The 13938-nt window shown below is 43.2% G+C and overlaps 1 protein-coding gene across 1 annotated transcript in view; it reads left to right on the top strand.

Annotated features, from left to right (window-relative positions):
* Positions 1–13877, top strand: part of ercc3 (excision repair cross-complementation group 3) — a 31330-nt gene extending 17453 nt beyond the window's left edge. Inside the window, exons 12-15 of the mRNA XM_063051439.1 lie at positions 1583–1700; positions 2380–2498; positions 3394–3543; positions 8898–13877. Coding sequence (XP_062907509.1) covers positions 1583–1700; positions 2380–2498; positions 3394–3543; positions 8898–9023 — 513 coding nt within the window. The 3' untranslated portion in view covers positions 9024–13877. The remainder of the gene's footprint in view (positions 1–1582; positions 1701–2379; positions 2499–3393; positions 3544–8897) is intronic.
* Positions 13878–13938: the final 61 nt, after the last annotated feature.

Raw genomic sequence — 13938 nt, 5'->3', positions numbered from 1 at the left:
CTTTTTTCCACTGAGGTTGGATGAGACTAGAGCTAGAGGTCATAGGTTTAGGGTGAAAAGTAAAATATTTAGGGGGAACTTCACTCAAAGGGTGGTGTGAGTGTGGAATGAGCTGCCAACGGAAGTGGTGGATCCAGGTTTGATTGCAGCATCTAAGAGAAGTTTTGTATAAGTACATGGATGGGAGGGTCATGGGGCATGTGGTTCAGGTGCGAGTCAATGGGACTAGGCAGACTAACACTTCAGCATGGACTAGAAGGGTCTGATTCAGTAGTGTTCTTTGTCTATAAAACCCTGGTTAGACCACACTTGGAAAATTGTATTCAGTTCTGGTCACCTTATTATAGGATGGATGTGGAGACTTTAGAGAGGGTGCGGAAGAGATTTTAGCAGCGTTCTGCCTGGATTAGAGAGCATGTCTTAGGATAGGCTGAGTGAGCTAAGGCTTTTCTTTTTAGAGTGAAGGAGGATAAGAGATGACTTAATATAAGTGTATGAGAAGAAGCATAGATTGAGTGGCTAGTCAGTCTTTTTCCCAGGGTGGCAATGGGAGGGGGCATAATTTTAAGGTGATTGGAAGAAAGTATGGGGGGGGGGATTGTCAGAGGTAGTTCTTTTCTACACAGAGTGGAATGTGCTGCCAGAGGTGGTGGTAGAGGCAAATACATTAGGGAAGATACATAGGTACATGAATGAATGAAAAAAGGAGGGCTCTGCGAGGGAAGGGTTAGATTGATCTTTGATTAGGCTCAGAGGCAGACACAACATCGTGAAGGGCCCATATTGTGCTGTTCTGTTCCAAGCATTCACTGTTATCAACCGTTAAAAAGGCGTATAGAAGCTGACTTTGAATTGGTCGTACATATTCTCAAGCTTTTTATATCTTCTGCCTGATTGGAAAGATGGTGCGGCGAGAAGAGAGAATGACTGAGGTGAGAGGGGTTCTTGATAATATTGAGGGAAGGGAAGTTGGTGTTCGTTATGGAGAACTAGGAGGTTCAATAAAATGAGCTGTGTCAGTCTCAGGTGTGTTGTAAGTGGTGAAGTGAAGACACTCTAGAATCGGATTTAATATCACTGGCCTGTGCCATGAAATATGTTGTTTAGCGGCAGTAGTACATTGCAATACAGAATGATAGAAAAACACTGTACATTACAACAAGTATATCAAAAAAAAAGTGCAAAAAGAGGAAAAAATAGTGAGCTGGTGTTCATAGGGTTATTGTCCATTCAGAAATCTGATGGCAGAGGGAAGAAGCTGATCCTGAAATGTGTGTGTGACTTTGGGCTCCTGTACCACCACTTCGATGGTGGCAATGAGGAGGGCAGGTCCTTGCTGATGGACGTCTTTAATGATGGGTGCTGCATTTTTGAGGTATCGCCTTTTGAAGATGTCCTCAATGCTGAGGAAGCTAGTACTTGGGGAGGGGTGCACAGGATGCAGTGTATGTAGGCTGTGTGTGAGAGTGGGGCTGTTGTGTAGTGGTTGGACCCAGGTCAACTGTTCTTTCACCTGGCTTGGGCTGCGGTCGGAGGGGCTGGGGAGAGAGGGTGGCAGAGCTGACACTCTGATTTCTGGCAGGTGGGTGACACCTCGTTCGATCTCCCCGAGGCCAACGTCTTGATCCAGATCTCCTCACATGGCGGTTCCCGAAGGCAGGAAGCCCAGCGACTGGGCAGGGTGCTGCGGGCAAAGAAAGGTGGGCGAGGGAGGCTGTGTGGTCAGGGAAATGGGGTTGGTGAGAGCGCTGGGGTGAGTGTGGTGGGTGAAAAATTGTGATGTGCTGAGACGGGAGGTTTTGTGTGGGGGTGGGTGAAGTGGAAATGGTGACGTGTGGGGAGGCAGAGTGGAGTGAGGCATGGTGGTGGTAGAGTATGTGGGGATGTGGAGAGGATGGTGGGTATGTGGGTGGTTGGATGTGAAGAGGGTAATGTGTGGGGTTGAGTAGTTTGGTGTGGGAGGGGGCAGTATGTGGGGAGGACAGTGGCAAGTTGGGAAGGGGAATGGGTTGTAATGAGGGTTGGGTACATGAGAGTGGGGAGAGTGTGGGTTGTGGTGTTGGGGATGCAGTGTAGGGGTGAGGTGTGGGGAAGGTGACGTTTAGAGAGGCTGTTGGGAGGGTGATGTGAGGTGTGAGGAAGTTGGGGTATTTGAGTGTGGAGAGGGTGGTGTGTGGGGTATGTGCTGAGTCAGTTGTGGGGAAGGCGCACTCTTTCACAACTCTCCTCAATGGATTACTTGGATACCTTTCACCACCGGCCTCGAATGGGATCATGTTGGGATCTGTTTCCGTGCTCTGATCCCAAAGCCTGAATGGGTTCTATCTCCCTCAACACAGACTCCAACTCTCAAATGTTTGGTTATTGCCTCTTTCACAGGAATGGTGGCTGAGGAGTACAATGCCTTCTTCTACTCACTGGTATCCCAGGATACCCAGGAGATGGCTTACTCTGCTAAAAGGCAAAGGTTCCTGGTGGACCAGGGCTACAGCTTTAAGGTAAGCTGCTCTGAGAGATGGGCAGTCACACTTAGAGTTTAGGAAGGGTTGTGGGGTTGGAATCTACTTTCCTCTTTCTTTTAATCGTTATGTATCTGAAAAAAGACTTGTGGTATCCGACTGGATAGCTTACCTCCATATTTCTTCTTTTCTCTCCTTACTGCTTTTTGTTGCCTTCTGTTGGTTTTTAAAAGCTTCCTAATGCTCTTTCTTCCAAATATTTTGCTATATTACATGCCCTCTCTTTTGCTTTTATGCTGTCTTTGATTTCCCTTGTCAGCTACAATTGTTTCATCCTCTCTTTAGAATAAACTTCTTCATCTTTGGGATATATCTATCCTGCATATTCTGAATTGCCTTCAGAAACTCCAGATATGCTGTTTTGCTATCATCCCTGCTCGTGTCCCCTTCCAATCAACTTTGGCCAGCTCCTGTCTCATGCCTCTGTAAATCCCTTTCCTGATGCATCCAATTTTAACTTCTACCCCTCAAACTGCATATTATGATCACTGTTTCTAAGGAGTTTAACTTTAAGAAGTTCCTTTACCTTAAGCTCCCTAATCAAATCTGGTTGATTACACAACATCCAATACTGAATTGCTTTTTCCCTAGTGTGCTCAACCTATTTATGGTAACGTATACATGTTTCAATAATAAATTTTACTTTGACTTTATTGTCTACCTGCATTGCACTTCCTCTGTTATTGTAACACTTTATTTTGCATTCTGCTGTTGTATTCCCGCGTACAATTTCAATGCACTGTTGTGATGAATTGATCTGAATGAATGGTATGCACATGGCCCTCTGCTGTATCTCTGGAACACAAGGAGCTTTATGCTTGTCCTTTGCCTGTCACCAATGGCCTAAGGCTGAACGAGAACCGTGTCTGTGCAGGTGATCACGAAGCTGGCCGGAATGGATGAGGAAGATCTGTCCTTTGGTACCAAGGAGGAGCAGCAACAACTACTGCAGAAGGTCCTTGCTGCCTCTGACCTAGACGCAGAGGAGGAGGTGGTGCTTGGGGAGTTCGGCTCCAAGGGGCAGGTAAGGAGTTCTGTTCCAAGCCCTGGGCTACTAAAGGAGATTGTGAAGCTACAGGAACAGCACAGAGGCACAGCGGGTGGTTGTGCTGCCTTGCCATACCAGAGAGTGAATTTTATTTCCCATTCTCATTCCGACATGTTGGTATATGGCCACTACTGTCACAATGAGGCCACTCTCAGGTTGGAGGAGCAACACCTCATATTCGTCTGGGTAGCCTCCAGTGTGACGCATGAACATTGATTTCTCAAACTTACGGTAATTTCTCCACTCTTCCCTCTTCTCTCTTTTTCCATTCCCATTCTGGCCCCCGTCTTATCCCTTCTCTTCTCCTCACCTGCCCATTACCTTTCTCTAGTGTCTCTCCTCCTTCCTTTTCTCCTATGGTCCACTCTATCGGATTCCTCCTTTGGCCCTTTTTTTTCCACTTATTCCCTCCCTGCTTCTTATTTCATCCACCTTCCCCCTCACCTGTTACCTGCCAGCTTGTACTCTTACCCTTCCCTCCATCTTTTAATTCTGGCTTCTGCTCCCTTTCTTTTCAGTCTTGATAAGACGGTAAGACATGGGAGCCATTTGGTCCATTGAGTCTGCTCTGCCATTTCATCATGGCTGATCCATTTCCCTCTCAACCCCATCTCCTTTATTCTCCTTATAACCTTTCATGCCTTGACTAATCAAGAACCTATCAACCTCCACCGTAAATACACATAATGACCTCCATAGCCTCCTGTGGCAATGAATTCCACAGATTCCACCCTCTGGCTAAAGAAATTCTTCAGTTCCTTACTAAATGGATATTTCTTTATTCTGAGGCTGTGCCCTCTGGTTCTAGTCTCCCCACCATAGAAAATATCCTCTCCACATCCACTCTATTGAGTGGTTTCACGTTCGATAGGTTTTATTGAGTTCTCCCCTCATCTTCTAAATTCCAGCAATTACAGGCCCAGAGCCATCAAATGCTCTTCATATGATAATCGTTTTATTCCTGGAATCATTCTCGTGAACCTCCTCTGAATCCTCTCCAGTATCAGCACATCCTTTCTTAAATGAGAGACCCAAAACTGCTCCCAGTACTTCAAGGCCTCATCAGCATTACATCCTTGCTTTTATATCCTAGTCCTTTCAAAGTGAATGCTGACATTGCATTTGCCTTCCTCATCACCAACTCAACTTGCAAATTAGGGAATCCTGCACGAGGACTCCCAAGTAACCTTTGCACCTGGATTTTCGAATTTTCTCCCCATTTAGAAAATAGTCTACACTTTTATTCCTTCTATCAAAGTGCATGACCATCACTTCCTGATACTGTATTCCATCTGCTGCTTCTTTGCTCATTCTCCCAACCCAATCTGCCTTTTTGCAGCCTCCCTGCTTCCTCAACACTACCTGTCCCTTCATCTATCTTTGTTTCAACGGCAAACTTGGCTACAACTCCGTCAATTCCCTCATCCAAGTCATTAAAATACAATGTAAAAAGAAGCAGTCCCGCCACCGACTCCTGTGGAACGCCACTAGTCAGTGGCAGCCAATCTTTGCCTCCTGCAATTCAGCCAATGCCCTATCCATTCTGTAATATCTTGGGTTCTTACCTTGTTTAAGCAGCTTCACATGCTGCATCTTGTCCAAGGCCTTCTGAAAATCCAAGTACACAAAATCCACCAATTCTCCTTTGTCTCTCTTGCTCGTTGCTTCCTTACAGAATTTCGACAGATTTATCAGGCAAGATTTTCCCTTGAGGAAATCATGCTGACTTTCTTTTTATTTATTTATTTGTTTGTTTGTTTATTTTAAATTTTATTTTTATTTGGATAAGGAGTTCACAATTATCATGTACTTTTTTCACACATATAACCTTTTCCATTTTTTATATGTATAAAACTACAATTATTTATACATTCTTAAGTACACATTGAGATGATATAAAAGGAAAATAAACATTTAAATAGATAATTATGTACTGTGGTAAATCTAACCTATTAGGCTAAGTAATGAAATTAGTTGTTAAGAAAAATGGTAATAATAGTTTCCATACAACCCTTCTGGACCATTTCCACTGGTCCAAAATGTTGCATACAAGCCTATATACCAACCATTGTAGGTGTTTATATCCCAATTTGTTCGTGCTTGTTCCTGCCCGCAGACATAATTATCCAATCCCTATGTACTTATTTACTTAATTTTTTCATTTTTTTTTATCCCTTTCCCAAATCTTTCCCTTTACTTGTGTTAATTCTCTATTTTCCAAAAAAAAACAACAAACATTTAGACTAGGGGTGCTTACGTTAGCAATATTACTGTGTTGATGAGAAGAGCAATATAAATCATTAGGAGAGTCATCTAAAGTCTGCTCGCATTGGGGTTATATATTCAATCCATTTATTCCAGATTTGATAAAATGTTTCTTTTTGAGTTCTCAGGGAGTAAGTCAACTTTTCCATTTTAAATATTTCCAAGATAATTTCGTACCAATCTTCTAATGTAGGTGGTATTGGATTTAGCCATTTTCTAGTGATTGATTTCTTACTTGCTGCTAAGAGGGCCTGCAGCAACTTTATATCTTCCTTCTGTTCAAGGAACAATACATGCCCCAAATAAAGCGTCTCAAAGTTCAGAGGTATCTGGGACCTAAGTACCTTAACTAATGTTCTATGAATACCTTCCCAAAATAGACTTAATTTAGGGCAATCCCAGAAAATATGAAAATGATTTGCCTCCTTGGAGCCGCACCTTCTCCAACACATCACATTTGTATCTTTATATTTTTCCTGATATGGGGTCTTGAAGTATCTTATAATGTTTTTCCAACAATGTTCTCTCCAAGTCAAAGAATTAGTCGAGGACCATTGAAAGCTGCAGATTTTCCCCCAAGCCTCCTCTGAAAGTACCAACCCCGCTTCTTTCTCCCACTTCTCTTTAATATACAGTGTATTTACATTTTTAGCATGGGAGAGTGCATTATATAGGCGAGAAACTGATTTACTAGGTATTGAACTGCAAGCCGAATTCAGAATCTTGAAAAATTCTAATTCTACTGTTGATAGGTCTGTATATCTACAACTCTGGTTAACATAGTTTCGTATTTGAAGGTACCTAAAAAGGTCATTATGTTCTAGGCCATGTTTGTCCTGCAGGATTTGGAAACTTTGTAATACTCTTTTATCTATAAATGAGAGGTAGGTTGTAAGACCTTCCTTTATCCATAGCTCAAATCTTTTATCTCCTCTGTTGGGAAGGAATTCGGTATCATATGCACACCATCTAAAGAGTTTTAGCATGTTATTAATTCCACATGAATTAACCACCTTCTGCCATACTTTTAATGTAAGATTTATCCAAGCATTATTAAATTTTTCCAACTGGGCCATCAATCCTTTGTTAGCTATTGAGGCCTGAAGAGGAAAACTGTCAACTAATCCAAATTCTATTTCCTTCCATCTAGCCTTATATTCCCTATTACACCAATATAACAGAGGGGTTATCTGTGAGGCATAAAAATAATTTCTCAGGCAAGGAAGAACCATACCTCCTCTTTCCTTCCCTAACTGTAAGGTGTTATATCGAATTCTAGGTTTCCTTCCTTGCCAAATGAAGCGGGAAATCCATTTGTCCCATTCCCTGAATTGATTATCATCCACCTCCACTGGTAAAGTACTGAAAAGATATAATAACCGAGGAAGAATATTCATTTTTATAGTATTTATCCTTGAATTTAAACTTAAAAAGGGGATAAGATCATGCTGACTTTCACGTATTTTATCATGTGCCTCCACATACCTCAAAATCACATCCTTAACAATCGACTCCAACATTTTCCCAACCACTGAGGTCATGGCTAACTGGGCTTTAATTTTCTTTCTGCTGCGTCCCTTCCTTGTTGAAGGGTGGAGTGAAATTCTCAATTTTTCAATCCTCCTGAACCAGCTGCTTCCCACTACTGCCTGTAAGGAGTTTGTACGTTCTCCCCATGATCATGTGGGTTTCCTCCGGGTGCTCCCGTTTCCTCCCACTTTCCAGTGATATACGGGTTAGTAAGGTTTAGCAGGGTGTGGGCATGCTTTGTTGGAGCTGGGAGTGTGGCAACATGTGCGGGCTGCCCCCAGCACATCCTTGGACTGTGTTGGTTGTTGATGTGGACAACGTATTTTATTGTATGTTTTGATATTCATATAGTTATTGAGCATAGAAACAAGCCCTTTGGTCCACCTAGTTTGCCGAACTATTAATTTGCCTGGTCGCATTGACCTTCACCTGGACCATAGCCCTCTATAACCATCCATTACTTATCAGAACTTCTCTTAAACGTTGAGATTGAACCCACATCCACTGCTTCCACTGGCAGCTCATTCCACACATTCATTACCTCCTGAATGAAGAAGTTCCCCTTCAGATTCCCCTTAAACATTTCACCTTTCATCCTTTTAACCTCTAGTTCTAGTCTTAGTGTAGGCACGTGGCCCAGTGGTTAAGACTTTTGTCTAGTGATTTGAAAGTTGCCAGTTCGAGCCTTAGCTGAGGCAGCGTGTTGTGTCCTTGAGCAAGGCACTTAACCACACATTGCTCTATGTCTGTGTGAGGAGTGGCGCCCCACAGTCTTTCGTTCCGCACCTTGTAAGCCAAGAAAATGCCCAACGCTGGCCTCTTAGGCCTGAGTCAACGATCCCTCTCCTCCCTCTAGTCTCACCCAACCTCAGAGTGGGAAAAGGTCTGCTTGCATTTTTCCACTGACGTGTCAAGTAAAGGTAACCTTTAAGATATTTAATCTTTAAATCTAAACTTGAGCCTGGGTTATTTCTATATATTTTAGTAAATAGCCAATGATGCCAACTGCTTGGGCGTCATGGTAACGTAGTGGTTAGCGCTTCAATATTGCAGCCTGGGGCAACGGATTTCAGGGTTCAATTTGGACATTGTCTGTATGTCCTCCCCATGAACGTGTGGAGGGTGCTGTGGTTTCTTCCCACAGTCCAAAGTCATGCCAGTTAATAGGTTAATTGGTCATTGTAAATTGTCTTGTGATTTGGCTGGGGTTAAATAGGTGGTTTCCTGGTGGCGTGGCTCAAAAGGCCAGAAGGGCCTGTTCCACACTGTATCTGTAAAAAAAAATAAAGTGAAAGGTAACAAGTTGGACTCAGGAGCAACAGCACACACAAAATGCTGGAGGACCTCAGCAGGCCAAGCAGCAGTTGTGATGAAGGGGCTCAGCACAAAATGTCGATGGTTTACTCTTTTACATAGATGCTGCCTGGCCTGTTGAGTTCCTCCATTTTGTGTGTGTTGCTTTGGGTTTCAAATCAGCATCAGCAAATTTTTCTCTTGTTTAAGCTGGCTCTCACCCTGCTGTGTTGCCCCTGCAGGTGATGCGACGTACTGGCACGATGAGCTCCATGTCAGGAGCGGACGACACCGTTTACCTGGAATACCAGCGGAGCAAGAGCCTGGGAAAGAACATCCACCCTCTCTTCAAACGCTTCAGGAAGTGAGCGCCGTGGGCCCACACTGCTGCTCGGGACTGTGGTTTTCACATTGAAAATACGCGGACAATGTTTGGGATATTTATTATCTTTGCTCTCAGTTGGAGAGATGTTGGAATAAATAATTATTTTCTTTTAAATGTCTATATAACCGTATAACAATTACAGCACGGAAACAGGCCATCTCAGCCCTTCTAATCCATGCCAAACGTTTACTCTCACCTAGACCCACTAACCTGCACTCAGCCCATAACCCTCCATTCTTTTCCTGTCCATATAGCTATCCAATTTAACTTTAAATGACAATATTGAACCAGCCTCTACCACTTCTGCTGGAAGCTCGTTCCACGCAGCTACCACTCTCCGAGTAAAGAAGTTCCCCCTCATGTTGCCCCTAAACCTTTGCCCTTTAACTCTCAACTCATGTCCTCTTGTTTGAATCTCCCCCACTCTCAGTGGAAAAAGCCTATCCATGTTAATTCCATCTATCCCCCTCAAAATTTTAAATACCTCTATCAAGTCCCCCCTCAACCTTCTACGCTCCAAAGAATAAAGACCCAACTTGTTCAACCTTTCTCTGCAACTTTGGTGATGAAACCCAGGTAACATTCTAGTAAATCTTCTCTGTACTCTCTCTATTTTGTTGACATCTTTCCTATAATTTGGTGACCAAAACTGTACACAATACTCCAAATTTGGCCTTACCAATGCCTTGTACAATTTTAACATTACATCCCAACTCCTATACTCAATGCTCTGATTTATAAAGGCCAGCATATCAAAAGCTTTCTTCACCACCCTATCCACATGAGATTCCACCTTCAGGGAACTGTGCACCATTATTCCTAGCTCCCTCTGTTCTACTGCATTCTTCAATGCTCTACCATTTACCATGTATGCCCTATTTTGATTAGTCCTACCAAAATGTAGCACCTCACATTTATCAGCATTAAACTCCATCTGCCATCTTTCAGCCCACTCTTCTAACTGTCCTAAATCTCTCCGCAACCTTTGAAAACCTACTTCATTATCGACAACTCCACCTATCTTAGTATCATCTGCATACTTACTTATCCAATTTACCACCCCATCATCCAGATCATTTAATATACATGACAAACAACATTGGACCCAGTACAGATCCCTGAGGCACACCACTAGTCACCGGCCTCCAATCTGACAAACAGTTATCCACCACTACTCTCTGGTGTCTCCCATCCAACCACTGCTGAATCCATTTTACTACTTCAATATTAATACCTAACGGTTAAACCTTCCGTGTGGAACCTTGTCAAAGGCCTTACTGAAGTCCATATAGACAACATCCACCACTTTACCCTCGTCAACTTTCCTAGTAACCTCTTCAAAAAATTAAATAAGATTTGTAGAGCATGACCTTCCATGCACAAGTCCATGTTGACTGTTCCTAATCAGACCCTGTCTATCCAGATAATTATATATGCCATCTCTAAGAATGCTTTCCATCAAATTACCCACCACTGACGTCAAACTCCAGGCTGATAATTACTAGGTTTACTCTTAGAACCCTTTCTAAACAATGGAACAACATGAGCAATACGCCAATCTTCCGGCACCATCCCCGTTTCTAATGACATTTGAAATATTTCTGTCAGAGCCCCTGCTATTTCAACACTAACTTCAAGGTCCCAGGGAATATCCTGTCAGGACCCTAAGACTTATTCACTTTTATATTCCTTAAAAGCACCAGTACTTCCTCTTCTTTAATCATCATAGTTTCCATAATTTCCCTACCTGTTTCCCTTACACAATTCAATATCCTTCTCCTTGGTGAATACTGAAGAAAAGAAATTGTTCAAAATCTCCCCCATCTCTTTTGGCTGCACACACAGCTGTCCACTCTGATTCCCTAAGGGACCAATTTTATCCCTCACTATCCTTTTGCTACTAATATAACTGTGGAAACCCTTTGGATTTAGTTTCACCTTACTTGCCAAAGCAATCTTGTATCTTCTTTTAGCTTTTCTAATTTCTTTCTTAAGATTCTTTTTACATTCTTTATATTCCTCAAGCACCTCATTTACTCCATGTTGCCTATATTTATTGTAGATATCTCTCTTTTTCCAAACCAATATCTCTTGAAGACCATGGCTCTCTCAAAATTTTAACCTTTCCTTTCAACCTAACAGGAACATAAAGATTCTGTACCCTCGAAATTTCACCTTCAAATTACCTCCATTTCTCTATTACATCCTTCCCATAAAATAAATTGTCCCAATCCACTCCTTTTAAATCCTTTCGCATCTCCTTAAAGTTAGCCATTCTCCAATCAAAAATCTCAACCTGGGTCCAGACCTATCCTTCTCCATAATTATATTGAAACTAATAGCATTGTGATCACTGGACCTGAAGTGCTCCCCAACACAAACCCCTGTCACCTGATCTATCTTATTCCCTAACAGGAGATCCAACACTGCCCCTTCTCTAGTTGGTACCTCTATGTATTGCTGCGAAAAACTATCCTGCACTCATTTTACAAACTCCAAACCATCCAGCCCTTTTACAGTATGGGCTTCCCAGTCTGTGTGTGGAAAATTAAAATCTCCCACAATCACAACCTTGTGCTTTTATAAATTTGCTCCTCCAATTCTCGCTCCCCATTTGGTGCTCTGTAATACACCCCCATGTGTTACTACACCTTTTTCATTCCTCAATTCCACCCAAATAGCCTCCCTACACGAGCCTTCTAATCTATCCTGCCAGAGCACCGCTTTAATATTTTCTCTGACACGCAATGAAATCCAGGAATATTTCGTTGCCAATCACACCTGTCCTGTAACCATGTTTCACTAAGAGCTACCACATCATACTTCCAGGTATCAATCCATGCTTTAAGCTCATCCACCTTTCTTATAATGCTCCTAGCATTAAAATAAATGCATTTAAGAAATTTTCCACCTCTTACTCTCTGTTTATCACTAACGGTGCAAACAACTTTACTATTTTTTTTCTTCTTTCTCCCCTACATCTGTTCCTACACTGGTTACCCTCCCCCCTTGTATCTAGTTTAAATCCACTGGAGCCTGTCTAGCAAACCTACCTGCAAGAATATTTGTCCCCCTCCAGTTCAAATGTAAACCGTCCCACTGGAACAGGTCCCACCTTCCCTGGAAAACTGCCCAATTACCTATAAATCTGAAGCCCTCCCTCCTGCACTATGTCTTCAGCCACGTGTTGATCTGCGCTATCTTACTATTTCTAAACCCGCCTGCACGTGGCACTGGTAGCAATCCTGAGATTGCTATCCTGGAGGTCCTGTCCTTTAACTTGGCGCCTAACTCCCTAAACTCGCCTTTCAGGACTTCCTCACTCTTCCTACCCATGTCATTGGTCCCTACATGGACCACGACATCCGGCTGCTCATCCTCCCTCTTGAGAATACAGACGACTCGATCCGAGATACGCGGACCTTGGCACCAGGGAGGCAACAGACCATCTGGGATTCTCGATCTCTTCCACAGAACCTCTTACCTGTCCCCCTAACTATCGAATCCCCTATCACTACTGTTCTCCTCTTCTCCCTCCTTCTTGGTGCCAGAGATGCGACCACTGCAACTTGTCCCTTTGTCCCTGGTATGTCGTACCCATCAACAGTATCCAAAATGATATACTTATTATTGGTGGGAATGGCCACAGGGGTGCTCTGCTCATTCTGTGTATTTCCCTTCCCTCTCCTGACAGTCACCCAGCTACCTGTCTCCTGACTCCTAGGGGTGACTATCTCCCGAATGATCCGAAGTTCTTCCAGCTCCAGCTCCAGACATTCAGAACAGTGAACAATACAGCACAGGACAGGCCATTTGGCCCACAATGTTATGCCATTCCAGATGCTGATTTGCACTAAATATCCCCTCCTGCGTCGGGCAGATGGGGCTCTTCAGCCACAGTTGGCAGCTCATCTGGGAGAAGCTAATCAAACCTCTGCTGCCTTGCAGTTATACACTCATGGGGAAAGCTTTTGGAGTAAATCCTGAGGAAAAAATCTGGAGCTGGAGGCCCTAAGGCAGTCCTACTTTGAGTTCAACACTGACAATTGTTGTGACATTGCTGGTGCCAAACTGTTTTGATCTCCGAGGTTCCTTTGAATTCATCAGTTGTGTGGGGCGGTGGGGGCTGCCCAATGGATAACAGCTAGGATTCAACATCCATGGTTGATGCTATCGGGGTCTCAGTACGCCTCCTGTCTATCATCTATAATCCCTCCATTCCCTCCGTATTCACGTTATCTATCTAAGCCTCCTAACCTCCACCAGATCTCTACCCTTGATAACCCATTCCAGGTACCTACCAGTCTCTTTAAAAAAGAAATTCCCTTTACATCATCTTCAAACTCCCCACTTCTAACCTTAAAAATATGTCTTCTTGTAAGCATTTGACATGTCTACCCTGGGGAAAGATTCTGCCAGTCTGCTCTATATATGCCTCTCAGAACTTTAGAAACTTCTCAGGTCTCCCCTTTGGCCTCGAGTGCTCGAGAACAACCCAAGTTTGTCCAACCTCTTCCCCCTTCCTTTTGGAGGTGGATGGCTAACATGATCCGTCATACAGATGCAGAGACTCAGGTTCTTGAGAACCAATTCAATTATAAAATTTTCGGCTATCTGGGATCCATTTCTTGCCTACCTGGACGAGGCCGGGGGCAGATGAACAATTTCCCCCCGGCTGATCTCTCACAGCCCGCATTCGAGACTTAATTTTGAGCACTCTGTACAACAGGCATCCCTCTAATGTTATGTCCCTTTTTTTTGGCTTATTTTATTTTTACACACATCTGAGCTTATATGTTCCTGTTGATTTTGTTCTTTGAAAATAAAATATTTTTTAAAAAACCCACACCAATGAAAGCAAACATGCCATATGCCTTACCCTCTTGTCTAGCCATTTG

The sequence above is a fragment of the Mobula hypostoma genome, chromosome 6, assembly GCF_963921235.1.
Source record: "Mobula hypostoma chromosome 6, sMobHyp1.1, whole genome shotgun sequence".
Lineage (NCBI taxonomy): Eukaryota > Metazoa > Chordata > Chondrichthyes > Myliobatiformes > Myliobatidae > Mobula > Mobula hypostoma.
This window is presented reverse-complemented; position numbering and strand designations above follow the sequence as displayed.